Source organism: Pygocentrus nattereri, chromosome 4, assembly GCF_015220715.1.
Source record: "Pygocentrus nattereri isolate fPygNat1 chromosome 4, fPygNat1.pri, whole genome shotgun sequence".
NCBI classification, from domain to species: Eukaryota; Metazoa; Chordata; class Actinopteri; order Characiformes; family Serrasalmidae; genus Pygocentrus; species Pygocentrus nattereri.
In genome coordinates, this window is record NC_051214.1 from 37,054,636 (window position 1) to 37,068,736 (window position 14,101).

A 14,101-nucleotide genomic window follows, 5' to 3' on the forward strand; every position below is an offset into this window, starting at 1 on the left:
GGAGTTTTAAAAATACATTAACAAGCATGACGCTGTTTGCTCATTATCAACATTGTGGTTTAATTCTCCTCGTCTCTCTCTCTCTCTCTCTCTTCACACAATATTTTCACACATTTCTATTAATATACACACAATGAAACTCACATTTGACACTCTGTCTCATCTTCTGCTTGAAAGTGATAAGTTCTGTCATCTGTTGCAAAACAAAGAAATAAATAATCAGCAAAGAATGGTATAACAGCACTTAACCAAGACTTATGACATTTATTGAGAGTAATAGTGTGCTTCACGTCTGTAGTGGATGTGACTCACGGGATATGAGATCAAAGCTTTTCTTCTCCTCTGGGTTGCATTTCACTTGGCAGGTTAACAGGTTGAGTTTGGCTGGTGGTGTGTTAGCCTATAAAGAAAAGGATGGGACTGATCAGCGGGGGCGTTTTTAAGTCCTAGACAATTAAAAAAAAAGTGAGAATGCCTGAATCTAAATTTTCTGGGCTAATTAGTCATTCATTAATCGTCTTTCTTTATGAAACCTTGGCAGCAATTCAGTGGCAGAAATATATATATATATATATATATATATATATATATATATATATATAGACAAATATAATCAAATTAAGTATTGTTACCTCTGTTATAAACTTAGGACACTGTTAGCTCTCCCTGTGTGAAATGTGACTCTGTGTCAAGCTCCTAGCAAGCAATGAGGGTGCCATAATAAAAAAAAGCCTTAAAAACACTTTTATAATTGTGGATTTGCTTGCTCACCTAAGACCAAAACCTAATTTGCTTCAGGATTTGTAAATTATTTGCATGTCTTAGAAGATGAACTGTGGGACTAGATGAACTGTGGGACTTCTAAAATGAGGAAACTGCGTTCGAAACATTATTAGATAATAGAAGGTTAAGGTATATAGGTTAAGGGCCACTGGCATCATGAAGGACCCCACTCATCCAGCACACACCCTTTTTGTTCTGCTCCCCTCAGGTAGGAGGTTGCGGAGCATTAAGAGCAAAACAACCAGACTGAGGAACAGCTTCTTCCCTGAAGCTGTAAGACTCTTAAACTCCAATTAGACAATCACTGCAATGGCACTTCATGTCCACTTATTTATTGCTGCTGTACTGTATCAGTGCCTCCACTATATCACACGTCACTTTATACATTACCAGTATTAAGATGTACACCTCCTACCTCGTACTCATACTGCTGTGGTCCATGCTGCTGTTATTTGTCCACCCCTTTATTTGCACCTTCTATTTATTGTTTATTGTTTTATTGTTTGTTACTTTGGGAGTTAACTGGACCGTGGGTACAATGTTTTGTTCCACCTCATGTACCACATGTGATGTGAATGACAATAAAGCCTTATCTTATCTTATCTTATTCAGTAATTACTATTCAACTAATGTGTGAAGTGTACTGTTATGACTAATCAATGCAGTGGGTTCTTAGAGTTAAAATACAGATTCAAGTTATTGATAATTCTCACTACAGAGAACTTATCCATTGCCCTTCCACAGTGTGTTGTCATGCATCTCTGATGAGATTGCTGAGGGGATGAAATCACCCCATTTAAAGTTAGTGCTAACTCAGTCGTCCTCTGTGCACACTTTCACTGTCATACTGTACTTCTCCAAAAGCTCTTCCTTCCTGTCTTGTCTTTCTGATTTGCTTGTTTGCAAACCTCAGGACTACAGTAACCCCACATAGACAAATTACTGATCTGACAAAGGGGGTCACTGTAAAGAAGTAATGGTGAAGACATCTGGTGGAGTTTTTTAGCAAGCAGAAGCCAGACTTTTACTTACTGTTGCATGGCAAATGGTCAAATATCCATTCTTCACAGAGCACTTCCTTTTCTGCCATACCTTCCTCAGCCTGAAAACAGTGCAGACAGGAAACATTAGTATTCACTTTCAGCCAGTACCACTCAGCGTAAGCAGTTTGAATGAATTGTGATTCATTCATCTAATTAGGTTTAAATGAACTACTTTACTTCACATTCATGGACAAACATTACAATGTATGAATCTGAATGACTATTTGGAAAAGCCACTAACATTGTAAGAACATTAACCCTTTGAAGTTGAGTTATTAATTCTCTACTGCCATTTTTACATGTAACCATGCTTACATGTTTAATTGCAAATTAAAAAAAATAATTACATACATTTTTATTCAATTTACGTTCTGTATCAACAGGTTTTTGTCTACATTTCCATAATTTATAGTGTCAAGAAATTGTAAAACTGTAGCAAAAATGTGTTTTCTTTCCACAAAAAATATTTTTGATCATATTTAAATCAGATTATAAAATGTATCTTTCAAACACAGATCTGGAATGAACTGAATGTTTAGAATCTGCACATTCAACTTAAATTATCCCTTAGTTTACAAAGAGCTACAAGTGGGAAATAATTCACAATTAATTACATCATGATTCTGTTATCACTGGCAATAACTGTGATTTTGAGAGTTGAAGTATCAAATAAATATAGAGTATTATTATAAATGCCTTATTAAGTCAAAGTGTTGCATCCCAGAGATATATATAAACACTACTGTATTATCTAATTTTTAAAGTAAGGCTTTTATTCACCCTTCACTGCGCTTGGAGAGCATCCCAGAGCGCTCTGTGCCGTAGGCCTTGTTGCCCTGCAGCTGGTGTAGACTATAGCCTGTGTTCTGTTTAGCCTGAGAGTCCTGCCAAAGTCAAAGATATGCAGTTTGAACAGTTTTGAGTCAAGCCATGCAATGTACCAAATTTATGGTGGAATTCCTGTAATTTTTTGATATTTCAGCAAAATGAAATGGTTAAAATGTAAACAAAGACATTTACAACGTGCTGAGTCACACTTGTTCATATGGCGCTGATAGGAGCCAGACACCTGAAGTGTTAAATGCCTCTAAAAACTCCTTCACAGACAGTTATTACATGAAAAGGTTATGAATGCACTGTCAGATGCCTGAGACATTGTTTTTCAGTAGTTTTACAAAAATCCTTTGGTCTAAAATGCTGGTTCAGGGGGTTGTAAGGCAAAATGGTACCCACTGTTTTACTATTATAAAATGTTCCATTAAAAAAAAAAAAACAGAAGACATGTAGGTCCACAATTCACAATCACACCACTCTGAATGACTATTTACATTAGCAACTGAATAGAAATAATTTTTCAAACATTGGTATAATTCTCCTTTACGTGATCCTCCTTCAATGAAGAGATGAATAGATTAAAGACTAAATGAATTACACGACTTTGCTTTCACTCCAAAATGCAAACAATATGGCTAAAACAGGATTTCAGTACTACATTTTGTTTGAATGAAACACTTGCATTTTTTTTCTTGCAATGTAAGCAAAGTAAGTGGAAAATCAATATCTTCTTGTTATTTTATTTATTTATTTTTGTTTCACGTGGAAAAAAGCAATATATGTTTTATATACCTCTTTCTGTTCTGTTTGCAAAGATGACTTCAGAACATCTCTGAGCTGGCTCAACTGCTTTCTTTCTCCATCCTGCGCCTGTTTAATCTGATATGCAAAAAGACAGATTCAGATGAAATGCCTCAAACAGTGTATGGTGCAGAATAAACAGGCTGAGATGGTATAAGTAACTCACTGTTGTTAAGTCTGTGGACAGTCTTTCCATCACCGGTTTGAGATTTTCCACAACTTTTATGCCATCTTGAAAGAAACTGGATAGAAAGAGAGTTTGAGCATGCTGGCTCATTTTAACCAGAGAATTAACTATGCTTCTATTTTGAGAACATCTTAAATACTTACTTGCACTGAGCGTGAAAGTATTTGATAAGATTCTGAACCAAGTCGACCCCCTTCTTAACTTTGATTTCGTTCACTTTGAGGAGATACTGAAAAACAGAACAGGCCTCAGAATGAGAGAACAAATACATCTGCTGGTTGTAACGGGGAGCGAGGTAGCGGACGCATGTGTGGAGGTAAGCAACTTTTATTAAGGGCAAATCCAAAATCAGGGTCATAACGGTCCAGGGTCAATGAGCCAATACAGAGAGATTGTGGGGCAGACATGACATAAACCAGAATACAACCAACAACACAGATTCAAACAAAGCAAACATAGACCAATACAATCAAACAAAGACCAGCCAAGACCAAGTACAAACACAGGGCTTAAATACAATAGGGATAACGAGGGACAGGTGGAAAACAGGTGGAGACAATTAGGGGAGAAGTAACCAAACAAGGGGCAGGACTAGAACACCAAAACAAACGCGTACAGGACTGGGAGGGGCCAACCGTGACACTGGTAAATGCTATGTCACATATATACACATATATAAATTCCCACAACAAGCACACAGGTCTAGGCTGTGTTCAAAATACTCTCTTTTAAAGTTTCTATTTGAATTTATTATTTTTCATTTATATTTAGTAGTCTAGATGTGAGGGGTGCTACCCTCAGTACCCCTACTTCCCATGTTCTGGGATAAGAACTGCACTCCTTACCTCACACATTTGGAGCTGAAAGACACGTCTCTCTTTCTCCATCTCCTCTGCGATCTCTCCTCCACTGATCTCTGTTCTGATCATCCCATGCTGCTTGGCGTGTTCTCGCTTCTCCTTCTCAATCTTATTCCTACAGAGATCAAGGAGAGCACAAGTACAGCATGAGATTTAGTTATTACACAATTACCATACTGTCTTTTTCTAATCAACATATATTAGAATCAAAACAGAATGACTTTATTTCACCAAGTATGTTACACATACAAGTAATTGGTGTGTGCACACATGTATAACATGTAACATACTAAGCAGACCAGAACACACAAGCAGATAAGAAGTATTAAACCAAGGGAAAGGTATAATAAAGCACAATAAATACACACACACACACACACACACACACACACACACACACACACACACACACACACACACACACATAGTCTAAGCTGCTTATCCTTCTGGGTCGCAGGGGGGTGCTGGGGCCTGTCATTGGGCAAAAGGCAGGATACACCCTTGACAGGTCACTACTCCATCGCAGGGCAGACAGACAGACATATACTCTCATACTCACAATCACACCTAGGGGTAATTTAGTGTGTCCAATAAGCCTGACCGCATATTTTTGGACTGTGGGAGGAAACCAGAGTACCCAGAAGAAACCCTTGCAGACATGGGGAGAACATGCACGCATGGGGAGCCTGGGCAACTGACAGGAATTGAACCCAGACCCTTCTTGCTGTGAGGCGAACCACCACTGAACCACCGTGCCGCCCACACAATAAATACAAATACAATAAACATACAATAAAAATGAATAATTACAGAAAAGAATCCAATGTGAAATGAGCTCAGCAGATGTACATATGAGATGTGTGGATATATTCACATAATATGCTTAGTTTAGTCTTATAGTTTCAACACACTGAGCCAAAACAGGTTTGTTGTTGTGTTTTGTCACCACAACTTTAGACCGTGAGTAAGACATTCCAATACACTATGCCTGTGGTGATAAGGTTGAACTTGCCATGACATTATGGCTGTTTGTTCAAGGCATGGCTCTACAGCATGATAAGCAACTGTGCTACAAGGCCAGCCCTCTAACTCAAAGGTATGAAATGATTTGGACACTGGACTACATGCATCAGCCATAACATTAAAACTACCTCCTTGTTTCTACACTCACTGCCCATTTTACCATCTCCACCCACTATATAGGTGCACTTTGTACTTCTACAATTACAGACTGTAATCCTTCTGTTTCTCTGCATACTTTGTTAGCCCCCCTTTTGCCCTGTTCTTCAACGACCCCACAGGACCACCACAGAGCAGGTATGGGTGGTGGATCATTCTCAGCACTGCAGTGACACTGAGGTGTTTAGAAACTCCAGCAGCACTGCTTTGTCCGATCCACTTGCACCAGCGCAACATACACTAACACACCACCACCACGTCAGTGTCACTTCAGTGCTGAGAATGATCCACTACCCAAATAAGACCTGCTCTGTGGTGGTCCTGTGGGGACAGTCTGTAATTGTAGAAGTACAAATATGGTAAGTGGAGCTGATGAAACAGACAATGAGTGTAGAAAAAAGGAGTTGGTTATAATGTTACGGCTTTTACATCACAGTGTAAAACTAATATGAGAGCAATCATTAGCATTAACAGAGAGCCTCTGTTTTTTTTTCATAACATAGCTTAGGTGAAAACTATAATCTATACAATTCTTCCCTTATCCTAAATGTAATTCATCAACCAATAAAATGTCTAGTGTCCAAATATACAAAGGAGCTACAAAGCTAATGTAGTTAGCCCTTAAACCATTATGTTTGCCTCAGACTGTGTCAAAGTCGCAAAGTAATCTCAAATAGACTTTGCAGAAGTCTGATTATTACTGGATATTTAAGTACACTTAAATGCATTCACTATGTTTTTTTCCAACAGCTTATTGAATGACCTGCAGTCTGTTCTGCCTCTGCACAAAACCTGGTAGTCTAGTTCACAGAGCTATTTTTCTCTCTCAAAAAGCAAAAGAATGCTCCTCTAAACACTAAGCTGAAAACTGACACATCTCATATACTTATCTAGGCGGTGATCATTGCGCTGTAACTTGAAATCAATGGCCGGTTACCTGATCCTACCTGCTTCCAGCCCGCCAAAATATCACAGTGTGAACAACGGAAACGTACGGGCAAACAAAAAATAACGTGTGAGTGGTGCTTACACTTTGGTTTCATAGTCCTTCCAGGCTTTATCAAAAGGCTTCTTTAAATCCTGCCAACAGAAATGAAAGACTGTCAGTGTAGATTTTTACATACTTACATACATAACTTGTCATTAGTAAACAAATTGTTGTACTACACAATATATTACATACATCTGAGCACATTTCACATTAAGTGGACTTGTAAATAAGTGAATAAAATATAGACAAAATATAGTATTAAACATCTTCATTGTCAGCAGCCAAACTGAGGGATTGTTATTACTTTTATTATTTTTTTAATCAGTACTGCGGTTTTGTTTTGTTGTTGCTATTGTTATGACTATTACACTATACTACTACTACTACTAATAATAATGATAATAACAATAATAATAATACATGGATGACATGCTGGTGATTAAGATATCATACCCCTTTTACTCCTTTCAGGTCTCCTTTCAGCAGACTGTCTAAAGGAAAGGTGATGATGTTGTTCATGTTCTGTAGCTGTGAACACACAGTGAGAAGGGTGGGTTACGTTTTTCATTATGACTAGAGTGTTTGTGACTTTCACCTCACTGAGTCTACAGTGTGATCCTTGTGTGGTCTTTTAAAAGGCCGCTGTCTTTTGAAACTGTTAAAAGCATATGAAGGGGTAAAGCAGAGGAACAGAAATTAAAGTGTTAAAAAACACTTAAAGGCTACAATGCTGTGTGATCAGTGAATAGCAGCAGCTGCTACAGACGAATGCTGCAAAAAAGAGACACAGCTCACTAACACTGGCCTTGTATGGCAAGGCAATACAATAACTGCTCTGGTTCCCACAGCAGCCAGACTGCTAAATAGAGCTAGACACAGTGACAGGGGGGTGGGGGGGGTGGGGGGGTAGAAGGGAGGCGGCAAGAGAGAGAAGAGATATAGTGAGAGAGACAGAAAGAGAGACAGAAAAAGATTTTAAAAGAATTAAGAGAAAGAAAGAAAGAGAAGAAATAAAGGAAAAGAAAGAAAGATAATAAAAGAGAAGACAAGGAAAGAGACAAGAAAGGCAGAAAAAAGAGAGAGCAAATGATGAGAATGATGAGAAAGATGAGAAAGAGAGCGAGAGAGAGAGAGAGAGAGAGAGAGAGAGAGAGAGAGAGAAACACTTACTAAGTTCTTGAAGAGAGCAGTGAGCTCTTTGGTGAAGACAGAAAACTTAAGGAAGGCTGCAGCCACACCTGGGTCATCTCTGTACACACAGGCCTCCCCAAACTTCTCCAGGGCCTGAATGTACTGCTCCTCATTCTCTACATGAGCTGACAGCAGAAACACACACACACACACATGCGCACAACACAGCATGACATAAATGAGATAATAAATGCCATAATAAAAGCTGTTGGTTTATGTTTTAAATCTGATAGCCTGCAAGCTGCCTGGTCATATTCTTATGTCATTACCAATCCAGCAATGAGCTGTTTTATATGGTTTGAAAGCAAAACACAAAACGTCACATATTGTACTTGTAAACATTCACAATGTGCGACTAATTAAGACTCTAAAATCCTCCATAACGACAGTATTCATTTGCTCATTTTTTAGCTTATCTTGTGCAATGTTTTCTCAGAGAATTTTGACTGTGGGGACAATTATGAGCTTATAAAGATCAATGAACTGCTGACATGAAGAGTTTAACACAAATGCACATAGCCTGAAGAGGAAGAAAACTGGCACTGACTATTATACCACACAAACAGTACTTTACCCTTATCAGAATATTTCTCACAGCCTAAGCCAACTGTTATCACACCCATCTTTTTCATGCTCTCCTGCTTGCAACAGGACAACCTCAGTTCATTTATTTCAGACCCTATGCTTTAGAAACATCTCGTTCTTATAAAGCACATATCATAAACTTTCCTTATGTACAACTTTCGCATCTCTCACATCTCTTTTCACATCTTTCTGCAGTTGCAAAGGCACTATAAACCCCAAAAAGAACCTTCAGCAATTACACTGGCAGTTAAAAAAATGTCACATGCACGTATGTCATATACTGATGTTTAGCAATGTCATAAAAGAGGTTCACCTAAATTTCACCTAAAAAAGCAGTTCAGACCTAAATGGGTCTAAATTGGTCTAAATGTCTGAGACATGGTTTAACAATAGTTGTGAGATATGAATGGATAAATGCATTTTTAAAGTCCATGCATGGTGTTTTATATGCAGACCACTGTAATGCAAAATTGTACCGAAAGAAAACGTTTTTGTTTCTTTTTCGAATTTGCCTACTGTACTATTAGCAACATATAAGAACTCAGAAGACAAGTGGGTTCACTGATCGTTTTATATAGTAAATAAAAGTGCTATGTTTGCGTTGTATGCATAACAATCCCTGGTTCTCATCACCACCACTGTTAAGAAATCAGAGTCATCAAGTTTGGATAGAATGTGTATGTCAACTCTAATTAATATGATCGACTTTGTTTACATATCAACTATTGAATTATGCTGAAATTTTGAAAAATAAGTGGAATGCCCCTTTACGTGTGCCGCTTAGCTAAAGCAGTACTAGCAGTCATGTTGAAACCTGAATTTTGTCAGAACTGTACATTTTTAAGGTAACAGCATTACATAGAAACCACACAGTCTAGTCTCTCTGAGACTATTTAACAGTCTGACGTGGTTTGAGGGACCTGTGCAATAACTTAAAACAAGGCATGTCATTTGCAGAATGCTAACTAGTGCATACCCTTCCATTACACTACATTAGTATTAGCTGCATTAATTCCAGTACAAAACTAAAAAAGCTAACTTAGATAACACACTTGTCTTGCTTGACTGACTACACTTAGGACAATGGTAACATTGGCTGCACTTGGTTTTTTACCTAACAGCTCCTTTAATGCCTTTAAAACTGTGCTGTGAGAAAGTGTTGAAGTCAATAACCTAGACAGATAATAACTGAAGGGATTTCAGTGAGCGATTAAAGGGGAACAGCAGAATAAATGGTGATGAGAGCGAGGGAAAGAGCTAGTGAGTAGAAAGAGGAGGAGAGAGAGGGGCCTGCTGAGACAGGTAGCTGTATGTACAGATGGAATGAATGGAATGAAAAGCTAAACTCGTGTCTTTTTTTAGAGATCTCCTTTCTTTCTCCTTGACTAGAGTAACAGCTGACTGTATAGACAAAGCCATCTGTGCAGTTTATGATCATGTGTCGATATGTTATCATTATTGATATACAGTACTGTGCAAAAGTCAGAGACCACCTTTTATTTACAGTCAAAATGGCCATTAAGTTCACTTTATTCATTTTTCAGGGTCAAAAACATGCATTTAACATGAAATTACATAGAAGCAATAACAACTAAAAATAATACCAAAATGTTCAGTATTTAGTCTGTCTATCGTTTCTGTGTAGTAATGTTTTCAGGAGGCTTGCTTTCAGTTTTTCAAAGAAATCTGGAGGGATATTTTTTCCGCACCTCTAAAGTTCAGTCTTAGAAGTTGGTTGCATCTTCTGCTTTACACCAGGGGTATAGGTGGAAGTAATGTTTTAAGTTTGCTTTGACATTTTGAAATAGACTTCTTTTAATCTCACCTTTGCTTTTAACCAAAGCTGCAGCTGTACATTCAGAATACATGACACATGTTCTCAGAACACTAGCAGCTGCTTTTACTGATGTGTAAATGATATTTTCGGTCTACTTCCTTTTCCTCATAAGGGCTTCTTCACAGCTACACATCCTCACACTCATAGCGTTGAGTCTTCTCACAGTGGAAGGATGGACATAAACTGTCGATTTTTCAGATCTGAAGCGAGTGGCGCTTGATTTTCTTTTATCTCCCAAAGATGAAAGCTTTAATACTGTGGTGACACTTACAGTGGTCCAGAATAACTTAATGGTCATGATGACTGGATATGAAATAAATAAAAGGTACTCAATACTGTAAATTGTCACAATGCACTTTTGTGAGTATATCTCATTGGTACTTCTATAAAATAAAACAACTGCATGTATGCTGAAATTTTTTTTCAGGCACAGTTTATTTGTGCACATCTCATAGCATCTTTTAAATGTGGCCCTACTTTTGCTGGGGTACAAAAATGAATTATTATGATGCATTTTTGCCATATTGTCCACCTCCAGTGAAAAATCTACAGTGGAGGCAGCTGTGAGACTGACATAATCACATGTGCTAAACATAGGACAACTGATCTTTTCGCATACTCACTGAGCCCAGAGCTGTTTATGGCCTTGACCGACTTCTTCATTTTGCTCAGAACACTGCGGTCTGCATCAAGAGCCTGAAACACACAATGTTTGGTTTGTTTATTACAAGAGAGATGCAGACAGCAACATGGCAAGGAGGAAAGATTTCTCAACAGGAAACAATATGATGAAATCAGATTTGAAATGATTGATGAGATTCAGAATCATTTTTACACAGTAGACATACATGTGATTGAGGGAACTGTTTACACAATACACAGTAAAACAATCCACCAAAACATTTTTTTAAATTTCATTTTGGTTATAAAAAGAACACCTGTATTGGATATTATTATAATCAATCCATTCTAAAAGTCTGAAACACGTTCAGATGAATCACCACCTTTTGATGGATGAATCAATACATTTTTACAACTCTAATCATCTCTATTTATTGACCATCCCTAATAAATTTGAATAACAAGAAATAAATGGGAGAATTACTGAAGACAATATTGGAAACAATTCATTGCACCAGACAGTCTACGAGCCATGTTCAATGCCAATGTAAAGGGCCCACCTGTTCCTTGCTTTCCTTTAAAGTTTCAAAACGTATCGTTTACATCTCAGTCCAAAGCGTCTATACACAAGAAATAATTTTGATTTGTTGATTTTGTGATGATTTGTTTTTGTGATGTGATGAAAATCAACTTATTTACATACACCTATCTTTTCAGCCTATAGCAGTTTAGCATCACCCATTCACACAGAAGTTATAAGTTGTGTACAACCCCAATTCCAGTGAAGTTGGGACATTGTGTAAAACATAAATAAAAAAAGAATACAATGATTTGCAAATCCTTTCCAACCTATATTCAATTGAATACACTACAAAGACAAGATATTTAATGTTAAAACAGATAAACTTTTTTTTTTTTTTTTTGCAAATATTCACTCATTTTGAATTTGATGCCTGCAACATGTTTCAAAGAAGTTGGGACAGGGGCATGTTTACCACCGTGTTACATCACCTTTCCTTTTAACAACACTTAATAAGCGTTTGGGAACTGAGGACACTAATTGTTGAAGCTTTGTAGGAGGAATTCTTTCCCATTCTTGCTTGATGTACAACTTCAGTTGCTCAACAGTCCGGGGTCTCCGTTGTCGTATTTTGTGCTTTATAATGCACCACACATTTTCAATGGGAGACAGGTCTGGACTGCAGGCAGGCCAGTCTAGTACCCGCACTCTTTTACTATGAAGCCACGCTGTTGTAACACGTGCAGAATGTGGCTTGCCATTGTCTTGCTGAAATAAGCAGGACGTCACTGAAAAAGACGTTACTTGGATGGCAGCAAATGTTGCTCCAAAACCTGTATGTACATTTCAGCATTAATGGTGCCTTCACAGATGTGCAAGTTACCCATGCCATGGGCACTAACACACCCCCATACCAGCAGAGATGCTGGCTTTGAAGTTTGCGCTGATAACAATCTGGACAGTCCTTTTCCTCTTTGGCCTCTTTGGACTCGTCAGACCACAGGACACTTTTCCACTTTGTGTCAGTCCATCGCAGATGAACTTGGACCCAGAGAAGCCGGCGGGGTTTCTGGGTATTGTTGATATATGGCTTTCACTTTGCATGAGAGTTTTAACTTGCACTTGTAGATGGAGCAACGAACTGTGTTCACTGACAGTGGTTGTCTAAAGCGTTCCTGAGCCCATGTGGTAATATCCATTACAGAATGATGTCGGTTTTTAATGCAGTGCCGCCTGAGGGATCGAATGTTGGTTTTCTGCCTTGCCGCTTACTTGCAGAGATTTCTCCAGATTCTCTGAAACTTTTTATGATATTATGGACTGTAGATGATCTTCTTCTTCTTCTTCTTTCGGCTGCTCCCTTTAGGGGTCGCCACAGCGGATCATCTGCCTCCATCTTGCCCTATCCACTGCCTCCTCTACTTTTACACCAACCATCTCCATGTCCACCTTCACTACATCCATAAACCTTCTCTGAGGTCTACCTCTTCTCCTTCTGCCCGGCAGCTCCATCTCCAACATTCTTTGACCAATATATCCACTATTCCTTCTCAACACATGTCCAAACCATCTCAACCTGGCCTCTCTGGCTTTATCTCCAAACTGCTCCTCCTTCACTGTCCCTCTGATCTGCTCATTTCTAATCTTGTCCATCCTTGTCACTCCCAATGAAAATCTCAGCATCTTCATCTCCGCCACCTCCAGCTCAGCCTCTTGTCTTTTAGACAGAGCTACAGTCTCCAAACCATACATCATAGCAGGACGCACTACTGTCTTGTAAACCTTCCCTTTCACTCTTGCTGCTATCCTTCTGTCACACATCAGCCCTGACAGCCCCTACCTTCACCTTGAAACCATTTGTCACTCCAACTGCACACCTCACCACTGTCTCACTATCCTCATACATGTCCTGCACCACCCTAACATACTTTTCAGCTACACCTGACTTCCTCATACAGTACCACATTTCCTCTCTTGGCACCCTATCATGTGCCTTCTCTAGATCCACAAAGACACAATGTAGCTCCTTCTGACCTTCTCTGTACTTCTCTACCAACACTCTCAACGCAAAAATTGCATCTGTGGTACTCTTTCTGGGCATGAAACCAAACTGCTGCTCACTGATCTGAACCTCTCGCCTTAGCCTTGCTTCAACAACTCTTTCCCATACCTTCATGGTGTGGCTCATCAACTTTATACCTCTGTAGTTACTGCAGCTCTGCACATCCCCCTTGTTCTTAAAAATGGGGACCAGTACACTGCTTCTCCACTCATCAGGCATCCTCTCACTCTCCAGGATTTTGTTAAACAACCTGGTTAAAAAGTCCACTGCCTTCTCTCCTAAACATCTCCATACCTCCACAGGTATTGTATCTGGACCAACTGCCTTTCCATTCTTCATCCTTTTTAAAGCTGCCCTCACTTCCACCTTACTAATTCTCATCACTTCCTGATCCACTATCTCTCCCCCCATTGTCCTCCTCTCTCTCTCGTTTTCCTCATTCATTAGTCCTTCAAAGTACTCCTTCCATCTACTCAACACTCTCTGTTCACTCACTAGTACATTTCCCTCTCTATCCTTTATCAACCTAACCTGCTGTACATCCTTTCCAGCTCTATCTCTCTGTTTAGCCAAACGATACAAGCCCTTTCCTCCTTCTTTACTGTCC

General features: G+C 38.8%; 1 protein-coding gene across 1 annotated transcript in view; it reads right to left on the reverse strand.

The window, feature by feature from the left end:
- The window catches only part of asap2b (ArfGAP with SH3 domain, ankyrin repeat and PH domain 2b), a 31,805-nt gene that overhangs the window by 10,054 nt on the left and 7,650 nt on the right, over positions 1 to 14,101 (reverse strand). The window contains exons 2-13 of the mRNA XM_017682291.2: positions 10,915 to 10,987; positions 7,849 to 7,994; positions 7,132 to 7,206; positions 6,718 to 6,767; positions 4,494 to 4,623; positions 3,792 to 3,877; positions 3,628 to 3,703; positions 3,453 to 3,539; positions 2,607 to 2,710; positions 1,816 to 1,885; positions 313 to 400; positions 145 to 193 (exon numbers count right to left, since the gene is read on the reverse strand). Of these exons, the coding sequence (XP_017537780.1) occupies positions 145 to 193; positions 313 to 400; positions 1,816 to 1,885; positions 2,607 to 2,710; positions 3,453 to 3,539; positions 3,628 to 3,703; positions 3,792 to 3,877; positions 4,494 to 4,623; positions 6,718 to 6,767; positions 7,132 to 7,206; positions 7,849 to 7,994; positions 10,915 to 10,987 (1,034 nt within the window). The remainder of the gene's footprint in view (positions 1 to 144; positions 194 to 312; positions 401 to 1,815; positions 1,886 to 2,606; positions 2,711 to 3,452; positions 3,540 to 3,627; positions 3,704 to 3,791; positions 3,878 to 4,493; positions 4,624 to 6,717; positions 6,768 to 7,131; positions 7,207 to 7,848; positions 7,995 to 10,914; positions 10,988 to 14,101) is intronic.